This window comes from Solanum pennellii, chromosome 8 (genome assembly GCF_001406875.1).
Source record: "Solanum pennellii chromosome 8, SPENNV200".
Classification (NCBI taxonomy): domain Eukaryota; kingdom Viridiplantae; phylum Streptophyta; class Magnoliopsida; order Solanales; family Solanaceae; genus Solanum; species Solanum pennellii.
The window spans coordinates 57741641-57763029 of record NC_028644.1 but is presented as its reverse complement, the minus strand read 5'-3'; the positions used below and the strand labels follow the sequence as shown (position 1 = coordinate 57763029).

At 31.8% G+C, this 21389-nt stretch overlaps 1 protein-coding gene and 1 pseudogene across 1 annotated transcript; one reads left to right on the top strand and one right to left on the bottom strand.

Moving 5' to 3' along the window:
- The first annotated feature begins 4994 nt into the window (after positions 1–4994).
- LOC107028554 (vacuolar-processing enzyme-like) lies at positions 4995–10563 on the top strand. Its single transcript, XM_015229659.2, has 9 exons — positions 4995–5246; positions 6705–6869; positions 7020–7176; positions 7961–8046; positions 8145–8344; positions 8897–8945; positions 9234–9440; positions 9745–9951; positions 10131–10563. The coding sequence occupies exons 1-9, from the start codon at positions 5052–5054 to the stop codon at positions 10311–10313; spliced, it is 1449 nt and encodes a 482-aa protein (XP_015085145.1). The 5' UTR covers positions 4995–5051; the 3' UTR covers positions 10314–10563.
- A 211-nt stretch (positions 10564–10774) lies between these two features.
- Positions 10775–14309, bottom strand: LOC107028161 (annotated as a pseudogene).
- Positions 14310–21389: the final 7080 nt, after the last annotated feature.

Sequence of the window (21389 nt, the reverse complement as noted above, 5' to 3'; positions counted from 1 at the left end):
AAGTGAATATATTGGCTTGTCTTTGCTTTGATCCTTCACTTTAATTGTTTTTATCTTTCTACTATTATACCTACTTATTATATTTATTTTCAATTTATAATCATCTTAGGTATCTTTTTCTTTGGGGTAGAAAAAGGGAAAGAATAAAAACTTGGTTTGGAAGGAAGGTATGAAAGAGGTAAAAAGGAACAAATGAAATGTTTATTCAGTTACAGTATAATATCACCTTTTCTTTAATTTTTCTTTTTGACTTGTTACATAACTTTAAAATTTATGATATCAACAGAAATGACGCATATATAATAAATATAATATAAACATAATTTAATTGGTTATTGTTGCTTAATCCTTGATGACTTGTTTTTCACTAGAATAAAGAAGATACTTAACTAAAACGTTAAAGGAAAAATTACATAAATTAATGCATTTTAAAAAATAATTACTGATTTTAGCGATATTTTTTTATTTATTATCATTTATAATAATGCTTTGTTAAAAAAATAATTACTGATTTTAGCGATATTTTTTTATTTATTATCATTTATAATAATGCTTTGTTAAATCTGTAATATGTATTAAAAGTGAATTAGTATGCAATATATATGAATTATAATTATTTTTTCAAAATATATATCATGTTTGTTTGATAAAAAAATTGTTACATTGTATTATAAGTGTATTAAGATGTGTGATAAATGTATTATTCATCATTAAAATTTGTATTATATGTGAATAATAGATTGTTCTTTGTAATATGTATTAAACTTGTATTGTAAATGAATTAAAAGTGATCAAATGAAAAAAAAATTATTGTTATAAATGGTAAATATTTTTTTATTATAGTATATTTATGTAAGCTTCCCGAGGTTAAATCTAGGCATCTGGACACTGGCCGCTAAATATAAAAAGGAGAATATGTTTATTCTATAACAATTACTTTTGACGTTTTTTTAAAAAAGTCCTTGTTTCATTCTATTTCAAGAAAATGACTCCTATTTTTTTTGACAATACTTTAATTTTTAATCTTTATTTGATATACAGTAAAATTTCTATAAATTAATATAGGCGGGATCATGAAATTTTATTATTTTATTGAGATGTTATTTAATCTATAAATTAATGTTTATTAATTTAAAAAATAGTTTGAGATTTGATGAAGGTTAATTTTGATTATCTCAAAATCATTATATCTTACTAATTTATGTATCATATTGTCGATTTCACATAAAAGTATATCATACATAAAGTACAAACAATACATCAAAATCATTGTATCATATTAACTTTAAAATTGTGATATTGTGATAATAAGAGCTTTTAATATGTATTATCGAACATAATTTATCGTAGGATATTAGAAGGCTATGGAGTGAGACAAAATGATCCAACAAAGATCAATGTTTTGGATGCTACCAATGATGCAATTCCTGTTTGAACAACAAATGATCAGCAAGAGACAATAGCAAATTGTTTTCAATACTGTAAAAATCGTTCGGGAGATGCAATCTCAGAGAATTTGAATGAACCTACTTGTGAAAACGTCATTCATGAACTTGAGTTCATGATTAATGATTTTGATTATCATAGTAAAATGGATATCAATAACCTGTTGGATTATCCGAGTGAAAGTGATACTTGTTCAGAGGTCTAGAGTTTAGAAGAAATTGTGAATATCATCGAAAAAAGTAATGTTGATGATGAATTTGAAGATGATATTGTACCTTTGGAACCAAATACACGTAAGAAAACATCTAGAACTCTTCACAATTTTATGGTGCGGTTCAAAAAGACAACAGAGCTGTTGGATGCAATAAAAAAGTTAGAGACGAGCTTCAATTATATTTAAATTTTTAAGAAAAACCAAAACACAATATAATCATATTTCACTAAATTGTCTTCGATATATTTGTACTTTAAAGCATTATTAATTTATGATATTAATGGGACCATATATTTATATATGAGTCTTATGAAAATATATTATCTTATTATCTTATCGGAATTGGTGATTTTTTTCCATTGGCCCAAGTTGGGACCGGAGGAAAATATTATTTTAGATAAATTATTAATTTATCGAGTATTAACTTCTAGAGATTTTAATGTATTCCAAACCACAAAATTAAAAAACATTTTGATATATTTAACATAATTTTAATTTAAAATCACAAAATTTAAAATTTTTTTGAAGCGGAAGAAGTTTGCTTTATACTATTGTAGATCTTACTTACCGACAAAATTGATTGTGCTCGTCACTTTTTTTATTGTCATTTTTAAAAAAAAATATTTATAGGAATAGAAAAAGGAAAAGTGTGAGAGAATTAAAAAAAAACGAATCTTACCAACAAAATAAAAATGATAGACCACACAATCAATTAATTAAGTTACTAAGGATTTTTTTTATAGTCTGTTTTATGACATATCAGTTTTATTTTAACTAAACATAAAAAGTTTTCTTTTTTTGTTTTAGATTCTTTTCCAAATTATTATTGTTATTTTTGCAATTTTAGCTCACATTTATTATTAGCTTGTGAAATAATTTTATAGATCAATTTCTGCGATGAAAAGTATCAGAATATACAAAATTTAAATAAAAGTGCGACTAGTCAAATTTTTCCCTTTTCATACAAAAGCGAAAATATGACCAAAATAACATATAGATATTCTTTTAAAATTTCTTAATTTTTAATCTAACAATTTCGTATTGGAAACCAATGCAATATTAAATATTAAGAGGGCGTTTGGTAGGCTGTATCAAAAGAAATAATTCATGTATTAGATGTGGTATAATGTAATACTGTGTTTGGTAGGAATGTGAGCCTATGTATAACTAATCCATGGATTAGTTAATACATCCTACATGGTATTATGTGATGTATTACTAATACCTTTCATTTGGAGGTATTAGCTCTAATACCATGGGACTATTCTAGGTAAAGACAAAAATACCCCTCAAATTCTTTAATATTTTATTTATTTTTTTGATTTTATATTTTATATTTTATATTTATAGTAATAAAGTTATTTAAATAAATTAGCTTACAAATTTTATTATTTAGATATAATTTTTTGTTTCTAAAATATGAATTACTTAATCTATTTATTATTAATATAAAATATTATAATCCGACTAAAATGTTAATGTTGATATATGAATTCAAGAACAATTCATAAGTAATATTGTCTCTTAATGAAAGTTCATTAAACATTACACAAGTAGTCTAAAACAAGAGTGTGTGCGTATATATATATATACACACATCTTGAGTATAAAAATAGTTTAATTTATTTTTCTATATTTATTTTATATTTTTATTTTATTTTATGATAAAGAGTTTTTTGAAATTTATTGATACAAAACAAAGATCAATAAATTTTCTCTATAATCATTATAGTTGTGTGACCTTTTGAGTTATTAACTCTAATTTATTAAGATGACAATTATTTACTCTCAAATAATTTAAGTGAGAAAATAGTGAACATGACAATAAAAATTTAATTCTCCTAACTAGTTAAAAATGTTATAAAAAATAATATTCTCCGTTAATTATTTACTTTGACTCAATTACATGAAATACAAAATCTCATAATAACTCTAGGGTATAATTGGAATGTTTTTTTTTAAAACTTTTAAACCACACACAAAATTAAATAAAAAACAATGAACCAAACACTTGATAATCCCTACATAATTAATTCCTACATTGCTAATCCCTGCATTATTCATTTTTGTACCAAACGACCCCTAAGTCTCTTCCTTTTCTCCGTCGAGGAAGGAGGTAAGATTGGATGAGGATTGCACAAAAGACAAATTTATACTATTTGTAAAGATTCTTGAATTTATTATTATTATTATTATTATTAGTATTATTATTGATACCCTACTACAATAATAATGATGAAATGTATGAAAATGACGTATACGTCTCTTTGCAGAAGTTTCTTATATTTTATCAGCTTCTACGAGTTGGGTGACTATATTTAACCGCAACATAAATAATAAATAAATAAAGGGAGCCAAAATCCAGGAATTTCATCTCGTAAAAATTATGAGATAAAATTTGTTTTTTTTTTTTTTAAATAAACTTAATTTGTAGATTTCATATGACGATTTATAGATTTTAAATATACTACTTCACTAATAAGTTTATATTTTATAAAATAATCCATTATTTATATTTAATTATTTTTGCGATATTTCAAAGAAATGACGAAATATTCACAAAATTTAAATAAATAGTATAGTTATTAATAATATTAACTATGTTTAATTTATTTAAAAGATGCTACTATCCATGTTCAATTTTATTTTTTTTATTGAACTTAACTTGGATCAACAATTATTGTTTTTTTTTAAAAAAATAACTTCGTGGTAATATATTATGTTTTGCTATTAGCTTTTGCATATCTATTAAGACTCTTAAAAAAATATTGAGACACTTTTAGTAATTTTCAATAATTTTTCAACTTTATCCAATACGGCTTAACTGCTATTGTGCAAAAAAGGGAATCAATTATAATCAGATATACTAAACAATTCTAATCTTATGATTGTAAATTCAAATCACTAAAAAAAAATTCATATCCCCCGAAACCGTCCAGATTCTAACAATGAAAAAGACTTTAGGCAATTAAGTACTACTCTATTTTATACGAGTTGATTTGACTCGACACAAAAATTTTAAAATAAAAATTTATATAATTATAAATTATTTAATTAAAAATAAAATAAATATTTTATAATTAAATTTTACTTAATATATAAAAACAAGCCGCACAAATTGGGACGGAATGGTAATGAAAAGAGAAATAGCAAAGGAAAGGCTGTATCAGCAGCTACGTAAGAAGCTTCAAAAATTAAAAAAATCATGTATTGGTCCACTTAGTGGAATCATCAACTACACTATCATCTCAGTAAACTATTGAATCTTAGCCGTCCACGTATATCACATGAATATTCTTTCATCTCTATAAATGTTTACATATTCATTACAGAACCTTTTCTATAATAACACCACTCTCCCTTTTTTAATTGTATTATCGGAGCTCGGATAATGAATCGTTCCGTCGCCGGAGTTTTGTTCCTGATTGCGCTCTCGTTAAACGTCTCCGTTTCCGAGAGCCGTAATTTTTTGAAACTTCCGTCTGAAGGTTCTAGATTCTTCGATGCCGATGAGATCGACTCCGTCGGTACTAGATGGGCTATTTTGCTTGCCGGATCAAACGGTTATTGGAATTACCGTCACCAGGTGATTATACGATTTATTTCCTATTGTTTTTTTTTACTTAAGATATTTTACTTTTGAAGCTTTTTTTTTGTTTGTTTGTGATGGTTGATGGAGGTTAATATAAGTTGATTGAATATATGTTTAATGTTTTTGTACCCTTATGGTGAGTGGTTCAAGTGTCAAATTAGTGGGAACGGAGCTACTGTATAGTTTATTACGGCTTCCATTGACTTTAGTATATGCTTTTGTGAGCTAATAAGAAACTATATAATATATATTTAAATATGTCACCATTTCTTGTCATTTGATATGGATTTTTTTTTGAAATAAAATTGAAGACTAGTCTGAATTTCCACCAACCTCTGTTTAAGGAAGAACAACACTTTTGATATGGATTTGTCAAACCTATGGAGAAAAGTTTATTACTTCCTCCGTTTCACAAAGAATAGTCTAGTTTAACTTGATTTGGAATTTAAAAAATAAAAAATGACTTTTGATCCTGTAGTGCTAAATTAAAGTCAAGTCAAATATACAAATTGTCTTTTAATCTTGTGGCCTTAAATATAGTATGTAGAAAGTTGTTACAAAAAAAAGCCTTAAACATGACACGAGGAAAGTTATTACAAAAAAAGAGGTCATTCTTTTAGAACCAGACTAAAAAAAGAATTCATTCTTTTTGAAACTGAAGAAGTATAAAGCAAGAGGAACTTAACTATCTTTTGTGAAGGATTTTAATGAATCCCTTTTGAAAAATTACGCTAGAGTAAACATTTGTTGTTTCTGGACTTTGGAGGGTATAAAGATTGTGACTTAACTGTATGGTGCTTGATAGAGCTTAAACGTGTGCCATCCAAATATTAGTTTGGATATGGTAAGAGCTAGGTTACTATTGATGACAGGCATAAGAGTCAAACTTGTTAATTCTTAATTTATAATCAATGAATCACTTTGCTGTTGTGTAACCTTTTCCTTATTTGGGTTAATTATAACATGTTAGTGGGGGATGTTAATAGTGGGGCTAACCACGACAGTGCATATTATCCATTAGTATATTTGTCTCGATATGATATACTCATTTTAGTAAGGACCAGTTTCAAGAAAGCTGGTGTGGGGTATCCTGCCACTGGTGTTAGTTGATGTATTACTATTCTGTGGTGTAACTTAGGGGTTCTTTCTTGTTTCTGAGTTGCAAGGTCTTTTACTTGTGTGACCTTGCCAATATATATGTTAGATGTGCGCGGACATAATAATATCTAACCGTATTAAAGTACTACTGCAAATACTGGACATAATGTTTAACATATCAAGAACGGCTAGGTGTTGATTCTAACTAGTTGGTTATATATGTATGGATCATTCCTTTTCGTTGTTTTGATAAATTGAATTCGAGATTGGCTAGAAAAAAAAAACTTCTCTTGATTATGGGAATCCACATGGTTATTTATAGATTGTTAATATGTCCTGCTATCCTTGACTCAGGCTGATATATGCCATGCATATCAACTGTTGAAGAAGGGTGGTCTCAAAGATGAGAACATTGTTGTGTTCATGTACGATGACATTGCAAACAATGAAGAGAACCCAAGGCAAGGAGTTATCATTAATAGCCCTCATGGTGAGGATGTTTACAAAGGAGTACCTAAGGTAAGTTTATTTCCGTAAATTTTACATTTACCTAGTAATAAGTAAAACTGTTTCTGATATTGTCTCTTGAGGCAGGATTACACGGGGGATGATGTTACTGTTTTACATTTACCTAGTAATAACTGTTTCTGATATTGTCTCTTGAGGCAGGATTACACGGGGGATGATGTTACTGTTGACAACTTTCTTGCTGCTCTCCTTGGGAACAAAACTGCACTTACCGGAGGCAGTGGAAAGGTTGTAGATAGTGGTCCAAATGATCATATCTTCATCTTTTATAGTGATCATGGAGGTGCTGGAGTGCTTGGTGAGTAGCTTCATTATACTTGATCCTTTCCTGTTCATGTATCCTCTATGCCCATATCTAGTAATGATGTTTTTATAGTGCTAGAAAATGATGTTTACTGGTTCTTGTTCTTTTAGACAAACAGGACGTAAATTGGTTATGCATCTAACTGTTATCTGTTGAATATCAACAGTTCTTCAAAATTCTGTTTGCACGGAAAAAGTTAGGGAAAATCCTATTGGTATTGAAAAAAAGGGCACTCGACTTACTAATTGTGTCAATAGGGCAATTAGTAGTTTCTTGATTTTATCATAGACATATTATTTTTCTAGGATTCACAATTACTATCTACAAGCATATACCTTCCTCGAGCGGAACCTATTCATTTTAATTGTTAAACAGTATTCCCAAGGTTAATATGCCATCCTAATTAACAATAACATGTTTGAATTTTTTGATTATGATATAGGCTGCTATACTCCACAAGAAATCACTAGCTAAGTTAATTCAGAATCTGTCTCATTTTAATGGTTTTATTGTGTCTCTTATGAACAATCTTCTCTTTTGATCTTTCAAGTTTTGAGCAATCACTGTTGTATGTGAAGTTCTATCATTTGTATGGATCATGTGTGAGTTGGTTATTCTGAGGATGAATATAATGAGACAGGACATGTTTTGTTGGATCAAAGTGTTGAAGGCTTGCTGTGTCAACTATATTTTGCATTTGATGGTCTTTTTAAATTGCATGAAGAATAATTTGTAGTTCCTTCACTTCATATACTAATGATAGTGTCATGTCTTCTAGGAATGCCTACCAATCCTTACCTCTATGCAAATGATCTGATTGATGCTCTGAAGATGAAGCATGCTTCGGGAACATACAAAAGCTTGGTGAGCTGAGCTTTAATATTTCCTGCAGACTTGTGCTGCTATAGGTTCTTTGAGTCCCTTTTCCATTCTATGAGTTATTTATTGTTCTCTATTTACAGGTATTTTACCTTGAAGCTTGTGAGTCTGGAAGTATGTTTGAGGGTCTTCTTCCTGAAGGTTTAAACATCTATGCCACAACAGCATCAAATGCTGATGAGAGCAGCTGGGGAACCTATTGCCCAGGGGAGTACCCTAGTCCTCCTATCGAATATGACACCTGCCTGGGTGACTTGTATAGTATTTCCTGGATGGAGGACAGGTACATGAGGTTTTTCTGCGTTACATAAATTCCATGTGAAAAACTGTAAGAAATATGAGTTCACGATGAATTTTGACTATGATGTTTGTCTAATGTGTTGGCTTCTTGGTTGTCTATGTTTGGAATCATAAGTTTGCCAGTCTTATAAATATCATGGCAATCGAAATTGAAGATATTCTCAATGTTTAAACAACGTCTGTATCAGCAGACAACTATGAAAAAATTTAGTTTATCGAGTCCTATAAGTATCTTGCCATTGGAATTGAATACATTCTGTGATTCTACACCAGAGATCATATAACTCACAAGTTAATGCTTGAGAGTTTGTGAGTTGCCAATGCGAGCTTGGGCTTGTTATATGAGGATTTCCTTCCATTTCTTATTCCTTTACGTTCAACTTTTTTCATAATGCAATTATTAAATATGCCACTTAGCGACCTTTACCAGTTGAGATTCAGGCATAGTTATCATTACTATAAATCTGCTTGTGAAATTATTTTATGGATTTCAACAGCTTAATTTTTGTTGACTCTGTTCTTTGTATCTGAGCAGTGAAAGACACAACCTGCGAACTGAAAGTTTGAAGCAGCAATATCACCTGGTAAGAGCTTATGGACATGAAGAATTGGGATAATCTATAATAGAATTGATGACTCGGAAGAAAAGTAAAATGTAATAGTAATAAAAAGAACTTAGAAAGCGACGCCAATATCTCTCAGTTGTGCATAGTGGGAGAAGGGGTAAAGGGAGGAAGTAAAAATGCCATATTATATTCATGTAGCTATTACTGCAAATAGTCGATGTGCATTATTTCTGAAATGCACTTCTTTTTTATGATGCCGTTTGAGAATTGTGTACAAGGCATCAGCTCTAATTCCTGGTTATGCAGGTCAAAGAGAGAACTGCCAGTGGGAATCCTGCCTATGGTTCGCATGTCATGCAATATGGTGATGTACATCTCAGCAAGGATGCTTTATTCCTATATATGGGTACCGATCCTGCAAATGATAATTCTACTTTTATGGATGACAATTTCTTGCGAGTATCAAAGGCTGTAAACCAGCGTGATGCAGATCTTGTGCATTTCTGGTACAAGGTATGCTCCAAGTTTATATGTGTTTTTATGATACAAGTTAGTATCCAAGGACGAAAGAAGTAGTTTACCTAAACATATGAAACGGCAGGAAATAAAAGTTTTGATTTATGAAGCACATTTGGGATACAAGTTAGTAAGTATCCCAAGGACGAAAGAAGTAATATATGTTTGCACCATTAGGTGCCAATGAGTAATTTAGTTGATAACTGAATTTGAGGGATGTATATTGAGTGATATTTTGTATCTGATGTTCTTCACCATGTGATATCTTTCTGATTTATGTTCTGTTTGTCTAAACTGGCAGTTCCACAAGGCTCCTGAAGGCTCTGTTACCAAAACTGAGGCTCAGAAACGCTTAAATGAAGCAATATCACATAGAATGCACTTAGACAACAGCATAGCCCTTGTCGGTAAGCTTTTGTTTGGAATTAAAAAAGGTCCAGAGGTGCTGACTAGTGTCCGCCCTGCTGGTCAGCCTCTTGTTGACAATTGGGACTGTCTTAAATCTTATGTAAGTACACCAACCCCATTTTCATCAATATCTTTTGAATTTTCTGGTGGGTAGGAAAAAAGTTTATTCACATATAAGCTTGTATGGGGTATGAGGCACAGAACATTGGTATTGGATATATTGTTAGTTTGAATGATTTCATGGCATTTATATTCATCGGCAATTCCTGTGTTGTACAGGTAAGAACATTTGAAACACATTGTGGATCGTTATCTCAGTATGGAATGAAACATATGCGCTCTGTTGCTAACATATGCAACGCTGGAATTAAAATGGAGCAGATGGTGGAGGCATCAGCACAAGCTTGTCCCAGTGTTCCATCCTATACCTGGAGTTCCCTCCACAGGGGTTTTAGTGCATGATTGGCATGTAATGCGAAATATGCACGCCTAGATGCTACCAAAATTATTCGTAATTATCAGTATGAAGATTGATATGGTTGTTTGCTAGTGTAATTGCTTCCTTGTAAATACAGTTTAGAAGCACATCAATATTGAGTGGAAATGTACTAGATGAACATTTCTTATTGTAAATATTGTTATAGTTGGTGATCATTGTAAATAACTCATTACTATGCAAAAAGTTCTACCTGAACAAACTTTCTTTCATCTATATGTTTGTCCAATTCTCCCCATACTTCTTCTTTTTGCATCTATATGTTCTACATGCTTAATGAGTTCGTGGGATCTACTTATGCATGTGGTAGCTGCTAAAAGCTTCATCATTTTCCAATTGTCAGACAAAATCGAGCTTGGATGAAACTGAACAAGACTTGGTAAATTCATAAAAAAAGTTAAGAAGACATTATTATTGAGAAATTAAAGCTTTAGTACATGAATACTGGGGAAAGATCTGCTTCTAAACAGAATGTAGCTGTCAACTAAAAGAGGAAATTTTGCAGCTATAACACAAACTGGCAAATAATGCCAACTGCCAACTGCCAAGAGTATTCTCTACTAAGTTGAAAATGCTTGTGCAGACATAGCAGCCATCTTCTCACTCGTAATCCCAGCATTGCAGATGTTGGCGATGCCACGTACGTGTTTCCTTCCATAAGCTGTTAATCTTCCACAATGTGCCTCAAATATCTTCACCTATTTTAGTAGTCATATTCTCATCAAAAGAACAAAAACACCAAAAAAAGATGAACTGAAATACCACAAAAAAATACCCTTTTTGCCAAGTTAAATACTTACATAAGACTTGAGGCAGTCCCAGTTGTCAACAAGTGGTTGTCCAGCAGATCGAACGGTATGTAGTACCTCATTACCTTTTTCAATACCTAAAAGAAGCTCCCCTAGATGTTTTACATTGCTGTCCACTTGACTTCTCTGTTACATAACTTCATTTAGTTTCACAAGAGCATCATATTTCTCATCGGAGCCTTCAGGAGCATTTTTGTACTGCAAACATTAAGGAAGAATAATACTGAAATCATGTGTAGGAAAATGAAATCTCCATCAAAAACAGGTAGGAACTACTTTGGTGAACAAATAGAAAAGTTCAGTACTGCACTGATCCACATTCCTTGATGATGATGTCGAGAATGACTTTGCATCCACAGAGTCATGACTGTGATTTTTGGAAGTTTCACCCATATACGCGGCAAGAGGATCAAAAATCACCACTTTATCACCATATTCATGGACATGGGAACCATAGTTACGATATGTTAAGTTGGCTGCAGTTCTTTTTGCAACCTAAGTGACAAAATGAAATCATAACTCTTCCATTAAAATTGAAGAAAAGAAAGCATAGGTATTGCCCAAACAAATTGCTTAAAGCATAACAGTATAAACTCTTACTCGACTATACTGCCCATGCAAGGTGTTAGTTTTTCGATCTTGTACATCACTGTTCATAGGTGCAGACAATAATTATTAGTTTGACATAATACGTGATTTCCAAGTGTAAATTATAGAAACAAAATACAAGAATCTACACTCCTTTCTAACAATGTGGACTGCGAGAATGGAGGTTATAAAAATTGTTTATACCTATCTTCCATCCAGGCAACACTGTACAAGTCTCCCAAGCAAATACCCTTAAACTCGGGAGGTGAACACTGACCAAAGCACGGATTATGAGGAGTACCATTGCCACACCATGTGCCAAAACTGTCTTCATCAGGTTTAGATGCAGTCATGGCATAGATATTAAGTCCTTTGGGGAGAATACCATCAAACATGCTTCCAGACTCACAGGTTTCTAGGTAAATCACCTGAATATCATCCAACATAAAATACAGACTTTAAATTTCACTGATCAAACATTCGCACAAAGGGAAAGAAAGCAAGCAAGTTACCAGTCTGTCATACGTCCCTGAAGCATGCTTCTTTTTCAACACGTCAAATAGTTCATCTGCGTAAATCAGTTCTCCACTTGGCATTGTTGATAATAATAAAAACAAGAAAATAGTTATGCATATCCTAATCAGTTTTAGAGTATCACAAATTGCAAGCTTCGATTTAAGTGTCACGAAATTTAAGACTTTTTGATCTTGTGGTGTTAAAATTGCATATGGAATATCAAAATTGAAAAACTTATTAAATATAAAAAGAAACTCGTCAGACCAAAAAGTAAAGTAAGATACTTAAATTGGGATAGAAGGTTTGTATTGGTTGAGTAAACAAAATTAATGCAAGGAAGATACTTACAAATAAATCCAGGGGCACCATGATCAGCATAGTATATGAAGATATGGTCATTTGACCACTCTTCAAAACTGTACCACTTCCCCCAACAACACCACTTCTGTTAGCAAGGATGACACTGAATAAGTTTTTAGCATTAACATCATCACCTACATAATCCTGCCTCAACAAAAACAAACACCTTTGTAAACATCATGGCCATGTGGGTTATTGATGATGACACCAGGTCTAGGGTTTTCTGTGTTGTTAGCGATATCATCATACATGAATACAATGATGTTCTCATCCTTAAGACCACCAGTCGTTAGTATTTGATAAGCATGACACACATTAGCCTGAAATAATACATTACACTCAATTTTTTTATATGCCGCCTGCTATTTATATTAACACAAAGTTTAAAACAGAAAACAACATTATTAAAATTTGTAGACTATGGCTATAAATCATTATTAACAATAAATTCAAAGAGTATTTTTTAAATTAAATTATTTTCGTTTGTAGAAAGGTAACTTTTTTTCAACGGATTAAAAAAAAATTGTTAAATTGAAAGGTACATAGTTCTTATTTCTCCATTTTTACTTTGATTAACGCATTTCTTGTTTTTTTTTGTTTGGGGGGTGGGGGGATGGGAAATTCTAGGTACTTAGCACATGCTTGGACTTTATTAGTTTCTCTGACTTCATTCAATATATTTCTAGTAAATACAAAATGTTGGAAAATAACAGAATTTAAGACTTAAAGTTGGTAGTAGTTTGATACTCCCTCTGTCCGTATTTAATTATCCACTTTAGAAGTGACACACATATTAAGACACTAATTATTATCATAGTTTAGCTTCAATTTTATCTTTAACTTAAAAAATTATGCAACTCCCCAAGTATAATAAATGTATTTTCTGATTCCAAAAAGCATACATTACAACTTAGTGGTATAGGAAATTTTCTAGAATTAAATAAGGGCATTTTAGGAAAAAAATTGTTGTTCTTTCTTAATTTGTTAAAATGGACAAGTAAACAGAGACAAATATAAAAGAAAATATGGACAAGTAAATAGGAACAGAGGGAATATCTTTCTAATGCCAAAAGGGTTTAAAATTTCAAGTCAAATCAAAATGTCAGATTTTTATATTTATAAATCAAATCAAATCACTTATAGTCGGATTTTTGAACTTCAAATTTTTGTGGAATTCTTGATTTTCTTTTTTTTTCTGTTTCAATGTGACTCATCTTTAAGCAGTAGTTGTAGGACAATCTAATTCAATCATCTCAAGACCTGTCTAACCCTTAAACAATCAATAATAGCTACATGATCCACAAAATACAACAAGTTGACAGATGTTGATGAAGATATTATCAAACCACTCCAGTCACCACAAATAAATCGTCAAACATTCACATTGTCGTAAGCCAATCAAACCAATAATGTCATTTATCCATCGTCAAGACTATGAATTAACCTTTACAAGGAATTGAATCATAAAAAAAATGTTACGCGATATAAATTATATAAAAAGGAACAATTTAGGATAATAACATGATGCCTATAATTAGTCCAGCCAGCGGAGCCAACAATTATGACTGCCCATTTGGTTCCTTTTGTTTTTTGGGTTAAGAATTGAGAGATACTACGAGCTTCAATATTAACAAATATTGAGACCAAAACAAGGAAAAATACACCAACAATATTATACCTAGATATCATTGTTTTTTAAATTAACAAAGGAGCCAATCAACTAGAATGGAGAATATTGAGCTTGGTGTATGACAAATTTCTAGAAAATATGTCAAGAGCTCAATTATTTATTGCACTAGCTTTTGCTTAAAGATTATGAGAATAATAATTTTTCTATAAATGTTTATTTGACCATATCTTATAAGGAATTATATTTAAACTTTTATTTGACCAATTTTATGATAATTTTTCTATAAATGTTTGTTTGATCATATCTTATTAGGAATTATATTTAAACTTGTATTTGACCAATTAGGGATGTCAATATGGGCTGACCCACTCCATCTGTCCATCCAGGCTTTGATATTTTATGGGTCAGGCCGAGCTAGCCCATTTTTTATGTGAACCAGAAAATGATCGACCCAACTCACAAGTACGTGAGCTATAGGCTTGCCGGGTAAGCTCACTTGTTTGGTAAGAAGTTGACAGATTGTATTATAATTGTATTAAGATGTGTGTTAAATGTATTATCCATCAATAAAACTTGTATTATATGTGAATAATAAATTATTTTTTGTAATATAAATTAATAGTGTATTAATGTACTAAAAGTGATAAAGTGAAAAAATTGTTATTGCTATAAATGTTAAATATTTTTTATTTGTAGTATATTTATGTAAGTTCCACTTATTGTTACTACTCATTAATCAAATTCACAAATAAAATTATCTTTATAATATTTATTAAGTTTTTTTTCAAGTAAAAGTATAAATATCTAAATATAAATATTAACCTGATTGTTTTGAGTTTGGACGATTTAATATTAAATTTAATATTATATTATATTTTTTTTATTAATTTTAATTGGTCCACGTGCCGGTCCTACCGATATTTCTCAGCCCCCACAAATCAGCAGGTTTATTCAACATCATATGAGACCAACATTATATAGAATCAACATTTATGCATTTCATTCATAACATATATGTATAAAGAAAAACATCCTAAGAATCCCTTCAAGGTCCACATGTGCAATATATAGGTAAAGTCCCATCCCTTTACTTACACTAGTGCGCCTCTCAAGTCATCCTAGTCATTATGCATCTTTTTACTTTCATTCATTCATTTTACTTTCGGAAAACTTTGTCATAACCGACAATAGACCATGTGAGCTAAACATGGAATCCGGTTTCAACCCTCACACTGAAATGAGGGCATCCTACTTGCCAAGGTAGGACATATACATCATAATAGCATCTAGTGGATCCACTAGCTAGTTTTCCTATGGGGGCACATAGTTAAGAAACTAGGAAATTGTTTCTAGAAACTCTCTTTATGCTAATTTGCATTGTAGTTTCCATCTCATGAGACACTTGGTGAACCTACCTTCCTCATTAGAAGGAACACCTCTCATTGTCAAGTTCACTCGGTGCTAAGCTACATATTCCTTTTTAAAAGTATCTTAGAGTCTTTCTTAACATTAATTTATATCATAGGTCTTAGGAGACTAACCTCTTGTATAACATGATCATAGCTCCTAGGTTATAAGATGAGAAATTGCTTTCATCACAACCTAACATTAAGTGAGTATATTACATCATAATCATGGTAATAAGTGCATATAGGAATCACCTTTAATCCCTCATGATGACATACCTATGATCTTCTCACAATTCATCACATTCATAACATGCTATCATATTCATAATCTCATCATATTCCTATCATACTCACATATTCATACTTCAATTGAACAACAACATCAAGAATAGACCAACATGATTGAAGTAAAGTATTCATAATCTTGAAAGTCTTACCATTGGTTTCCAAGAATCTCATCCAAGATCTTACCCTCAATTAAATTATCTTTAACCAACAATTCACTCACCATCACCATATAATAGTAATCTATCCAAGAATACTTCAATTATATCTCCCTCAATCATAAACCAACTTATATCACAAGTCAGAGTTAGGAGAAGAAGAGGATTCTGGGTATTTGCAGAGATTTAGATAAATGCTTTAGGGGATACATAAATCCACACATAAACACACATAAATCATCAATAATAATCTAATTAAGACTACATAATTCTACCTAGAAAGTAGACCCACAAAATTGGATGAAAACAAGTTTTTTTGATGAATATTAAAATCCAAAATTTGAAGAACCTCGTGAGGAAAGGAGTCCCAAGAGTGAATAGCCTCCATACCTTGAGAATACTTGAAGAGTGGTCAATGAAAGTCTTGATTTTGAAGCCCTAGAGAAAGCTTGGTCTTGTTCTTCAATGGGGTCTATGGAGTAGTGAGAGAAACTAGAGAGAAGTGAGTGATTTTGATTTCATTTAGGGATTTGATTTGGGTGGGTAGTAATGAATCAAAAATGACCTAAAATGAATATATATCCATCCCCTAAATTACCCAAAGTACCCCTCACTTAATTGGGTCTTTTTGTGAAGTCAACTTGACTTAAAAACGACGCAATCAAATCTGGGACATGGCTGCGCATCGCGGGGGCACCTCCAAATCTTTTTTCTGGAATCCGATTTGAGGCAGAGAGGTTTGTGACAACCCTGCATCGCGAGGGATTTTTTTTCCATTTAAGTTCTGGCCGCGCGACGCGCAGACACCCTCAAATCGGGGCTGTTTTAGTAGGCTGTTTTGGCAGCCTCCTTGCCAATGCTTGGTCCCTCTTCAAGGACCCCTAGGGTGGTCCTTAGGGTGTTTTTACTGGAAGCTTTTCCCATATAAAAATTATTTTACCTATTTAAAGTATTTTTACATGTTTTAGACTTCATACGACACTCCTAAACCTTCACAAGACATGAGGACGTCTACTAGTTCAATTTCGCTAGTTTCCGGACGTCATGGACGTCCCTTGACGTTTTGGCTCTAATACATCTAAATCAAGTTTATTACCTTCATTTAGGTCTGGGAACACTGTCTTAAAGCCTTAGACACTAGGTGAGACTCTAACCTAGGTCCTTGGATTTCCGAGATGTAATAACTTTACTTACTCTTAGCTTCTAGACTTGACTCTTAACTTCTCTTGACTTTGATCTTAACTTTATTTGAATTTAATTATGGATTCACGGTTCGTGATTTAATGTTTATGGATGATTTTATGATGTTCAACGTAGAGGGTTCATGAGGAATTATGAGCATGAACTACTCAACTCAAAGACTCAAAGAAGACACTTCTTATCTAAAGATTGTTCAACTTATAGGGTTCATGCAGAATTATGAGCATGAAATACTGAACTCCAGGACTTCACGGGTAACATGTAATAGTCCCATTATAAGGAATATAATCTCAAAAGTAATAAGAACTCAATACTTAGAACTTGGAGATACTACTCGTTTCAATGATACTCAATTTATAGAATTCATGCGAAAGTTATGGGCATGAACAATTAGACTCAAGGGTCAAAATATCAATAAAGGAACTCATGTATACGACTCTTCTCATTCTCATACTTACTAACTCAAATCTTAGTTCAAATCGATAGTTTACCTCAAACGATTCACAATTGATGAACTCAAAAGCTTTCTTGAACTCTACTCTTAACTCTCTCTTGAATGTGAATTATGAATTCAAGAGTTATGGTTCATGATATGAAAGATCTATTTGATAGTGTAAAATCATGAATACATTCTCCTCACTCTCATGCTCACTTGCTCGAGTTTTGAAACAAGTTATTAAAAGTTGTAGAATACTCCACAAAATGATCCAATTTTTTTTTAGAATGTTCAAAAGAATTCTCAAAAGTTAACTCTCAACTCTACCTTGAATTTGAATTATTAATTCAAGGTTATGATCATGTTAGGAATGATTTTAGGTGTTTAGAAATAGCTTAGAGTAGTTAGAATCGAAAGGGAGTTAAGGTGCACTTTAAACGAACTCAAACGGAGCAACGAAACAAAAACTTGATAGGGCAGGCGACCTTGGCACTATGGGTGGCGTGGGGCGCCAACTCTTAAAGTTTAGAGGAGGGTTTGGGGTGCTCTGGAAGGCGCATCGCGCCATGCCCCAACCCAGAAAATCCAGCAAGTTTCTAACTCGTTTTCTCATCCTATTTCGCCTAGAATCGAACAGTTTCTTCCCCAATCACTTGAATACGATTACTTAACTTAATAACAGTCCAATCTACCGAAAACAACACTCAAATTAATCAATTTCATCTCAAGAAATCATCAAAACCCCAACACAACAAGATTTAGAATGAACTACAAGAACACCTATCAAGAACTCTAATCTTTCAACTTCAAGAATGAAATTTCGCTGAAAATAATATAATTGGCGTGTGGGTGAACTAACTCAACACTATGGAAGCTTACATACCTCTTAGGTATTAAACCAATGGCGAAAATCCGCTACTAAACTCAAGAACGTTGACGCACGCCTTCATCATTTCCTCTTTTCTCCTTTTTTCTCTTTTTTTTCTCTTGTTGAACTCTCAAGTAAAACTCTAGGCGTATATTAGGATTATAAAACTGAACCTAATAGGATTAGACCCTAATAATATTATTAAAAATGAATTAAATATGATTGGATAAGAAAAAGACTAAAATGCCCCTCACTATTTCCGGCTAATTTTCCCTAACTGGACAACCTAATTTCAAAAGGCCATATCTTGCTCATCCGAACTCGAAACTTAACAAACTTGGTAGAACACCTAACTCATCATGTAGTAGGAGTTATGGTCGTTTGAGGTTGACCTAAAAATCATATTTAATTTTACTCTCCAAATTTCAGATTTTCCTATTTCCAATTTATCTCTTTTTGGAACTCAAGGTGCTACATCTATTGATCTTAATACTTAAGAAATTTTAAATTCCTTGGCAAAGGCCTACTCACTACGAAGTATGGTTCAAGTCTTAGCTCAAAAATTTTTCGGGGTGTTACATACTCCTTACATCCCAACTGAACTTCCACAACTACAACCTACATACGACCAGCCCAATTTAACAATTCACAATTTACACAACACACAATTCAACAACAATAATTTAACAATTATATATTCCTCTACAACAAACTCACTATTCATCAATCACATCTTCCACAGAAAGACACTCACAAGATCAACAAAACGCAATATCAAGTTCACTAATGATAAAGATGTGCAGTGCAATGGAATGCAATTTCAGGTATAGTGATGCATATCTGACCTAGTGATACACACCCGGTGTCTCTCAGTCATGGACCCATGAGAGACATATCTGTCCATGCATCCGTCGCGGCGCGCGGCACGTTCCTCGATAATAGTATCCATCACGGCGAGCGATACATCCCTCAATATACGGTATCAATCACGGCGTACGATATATCCCTAGAAATATAGTATCCGTCACGGCGCGCGATACGTCCTTAGAAATGGTACATCCTTTTTAATTTCTTACTCTTTCTCAATTCACATTATACTCGTCACAATCATGTCTCAGAACAATGCAAATGACATGTTCATACAAATAATTTGGAGATGACCACTTTCATATTAATGCACAATTCACAACAACACAATCGTGACACAACATCGACAATGAGTCAATAAGCCTTTCAAACCATTCTTAACACCATCACACGCCAACAATTAATTACATTGCCTTTTATCACCCATTTTTCATCATTATAATTAATCGATATGGACAAGTCAACCCATCACCAAATCTCATTACCCCAAAACACATATTATAACGAAGCACATGAATTTCATACACTTAACAAGGGTTTAGAAATCCACTTGCCTCAAATAGTCGAACAATCACTCTGGGTCTTGAGTCTTATCCTTTCATTGGACTTCCAGATAAATGAAATCTATTCCATAAGTAATCACACTAATATTTTAAAACTGACAACACACGTATTATATGTGTCTAATGTAGACCCAAAAACTTACCCAAATCTATAATAAAGTTCCCAAGTTTCAAGCCTAAATTTAAATCTTAATTCCTCTGAATAACATAATTCCAATGACATCAAAAAGAAATTTCAAGAAAATTATAAGTAACTTCCCAGCAAACTGGCGTTGTAGCAGCAAGAGGAATCCAATTTGATTCCTTTGTTTTTATTTTCAAACCAAAGTCCCTTAATATTAATCATTGGATAATCATTATCCATAATAGTGGCTAAACAATCATTGGCAACACCCTATTGCTTCAACCTTGCACCCGTCAACCGTCCCACAATTTACACTGAAATTACCCGATATAACTTTATAATAATTTCTCCAATATCTTACACATGTGACCTTCTACAAGAAAAGTGATTTGGATAATCAAGAATAAAGAATTTTTAGTGGATACCTACTCATTCTTAACGTGGTGATACCGCATCACTGCTTTTTGCCGCATTGGTGAGCTTCTACCTCTCTCTTTCCTTTTTCACAAATTGTGGATTAAAATATTAAGCTCTGCTAACTTATTTTAATATAGGTCAAATAGTATAGGATATTGAATAAATTATGACACTGACCCATTAACACCAACTTAAATTAACTATTTAAAATCACCCATCAACTAAACAGTCGTATTAATAAATAATTCAAAAATTTTCATATCAACTTCTTCATTGATCTAAAGTGACCGGGATAACTATTAAGATGAGTAAAGCGGTAATTTTATAAAATATTCGAAACTTATTTTCTGAGTCATTACAAATCCACTTGTTTTTCAAGAAAACATTTTCCTTCGTAGGAAACACGCCCGTAATGAAATTGTATATAATATTTATATGAAGAACAAAGAACACACTGTAGATCTTTTTCTTCACTATGGATATGATATGTTTTCCATTTCTTTTGGCAAATATTCTTCGTCAAACCTAGGAGTTGCAAACGAGCCAGTTGAGTCGACTATGAGTCGATCAAAAAACGAGTTAAATAAAAATGAGTAAGTTACTCGATTCGACTCATATATATATTTTAAATGGGTAGAAACTAGTTACCCAATGAATAATATGGGTAACTATTTTACCATGTTATATTAGAGATCTTGTTAAAACTTTTAAAAAAAGAAAAATTAGCACTTCACTCCACCCCTATCACCCCCTCCCCCTCCAAAAAAAAAAAAGAGAAGAAAATGTGAAAAAATAAATAAATAAATTTCCAC

Bases quoted from the DNA above. Each gene is read 5' to 3' on its own strand.
- LOC107028554 (XM_015229659.2), top strand. From the start codon at position 5,052: ATGAATCGTTCCGTCGCCGGAGTTTTGTTCCTGATTGCGCTCTCGTTA. The intron at 5,247-6,704 runs GTGATTATACGA...TCCTTGACTCAG, and splicing joins ATTGGAATTACCGTCACCAG to GCTGATATATGCCATGCATA. The intron at 8,345-8,896 runs GTACATGAGGTT...GTATCTGAGCAG, and splicing joins ATTTCCTGGATGGAGGACAG to TGAAAGACACAACCTGCGAA.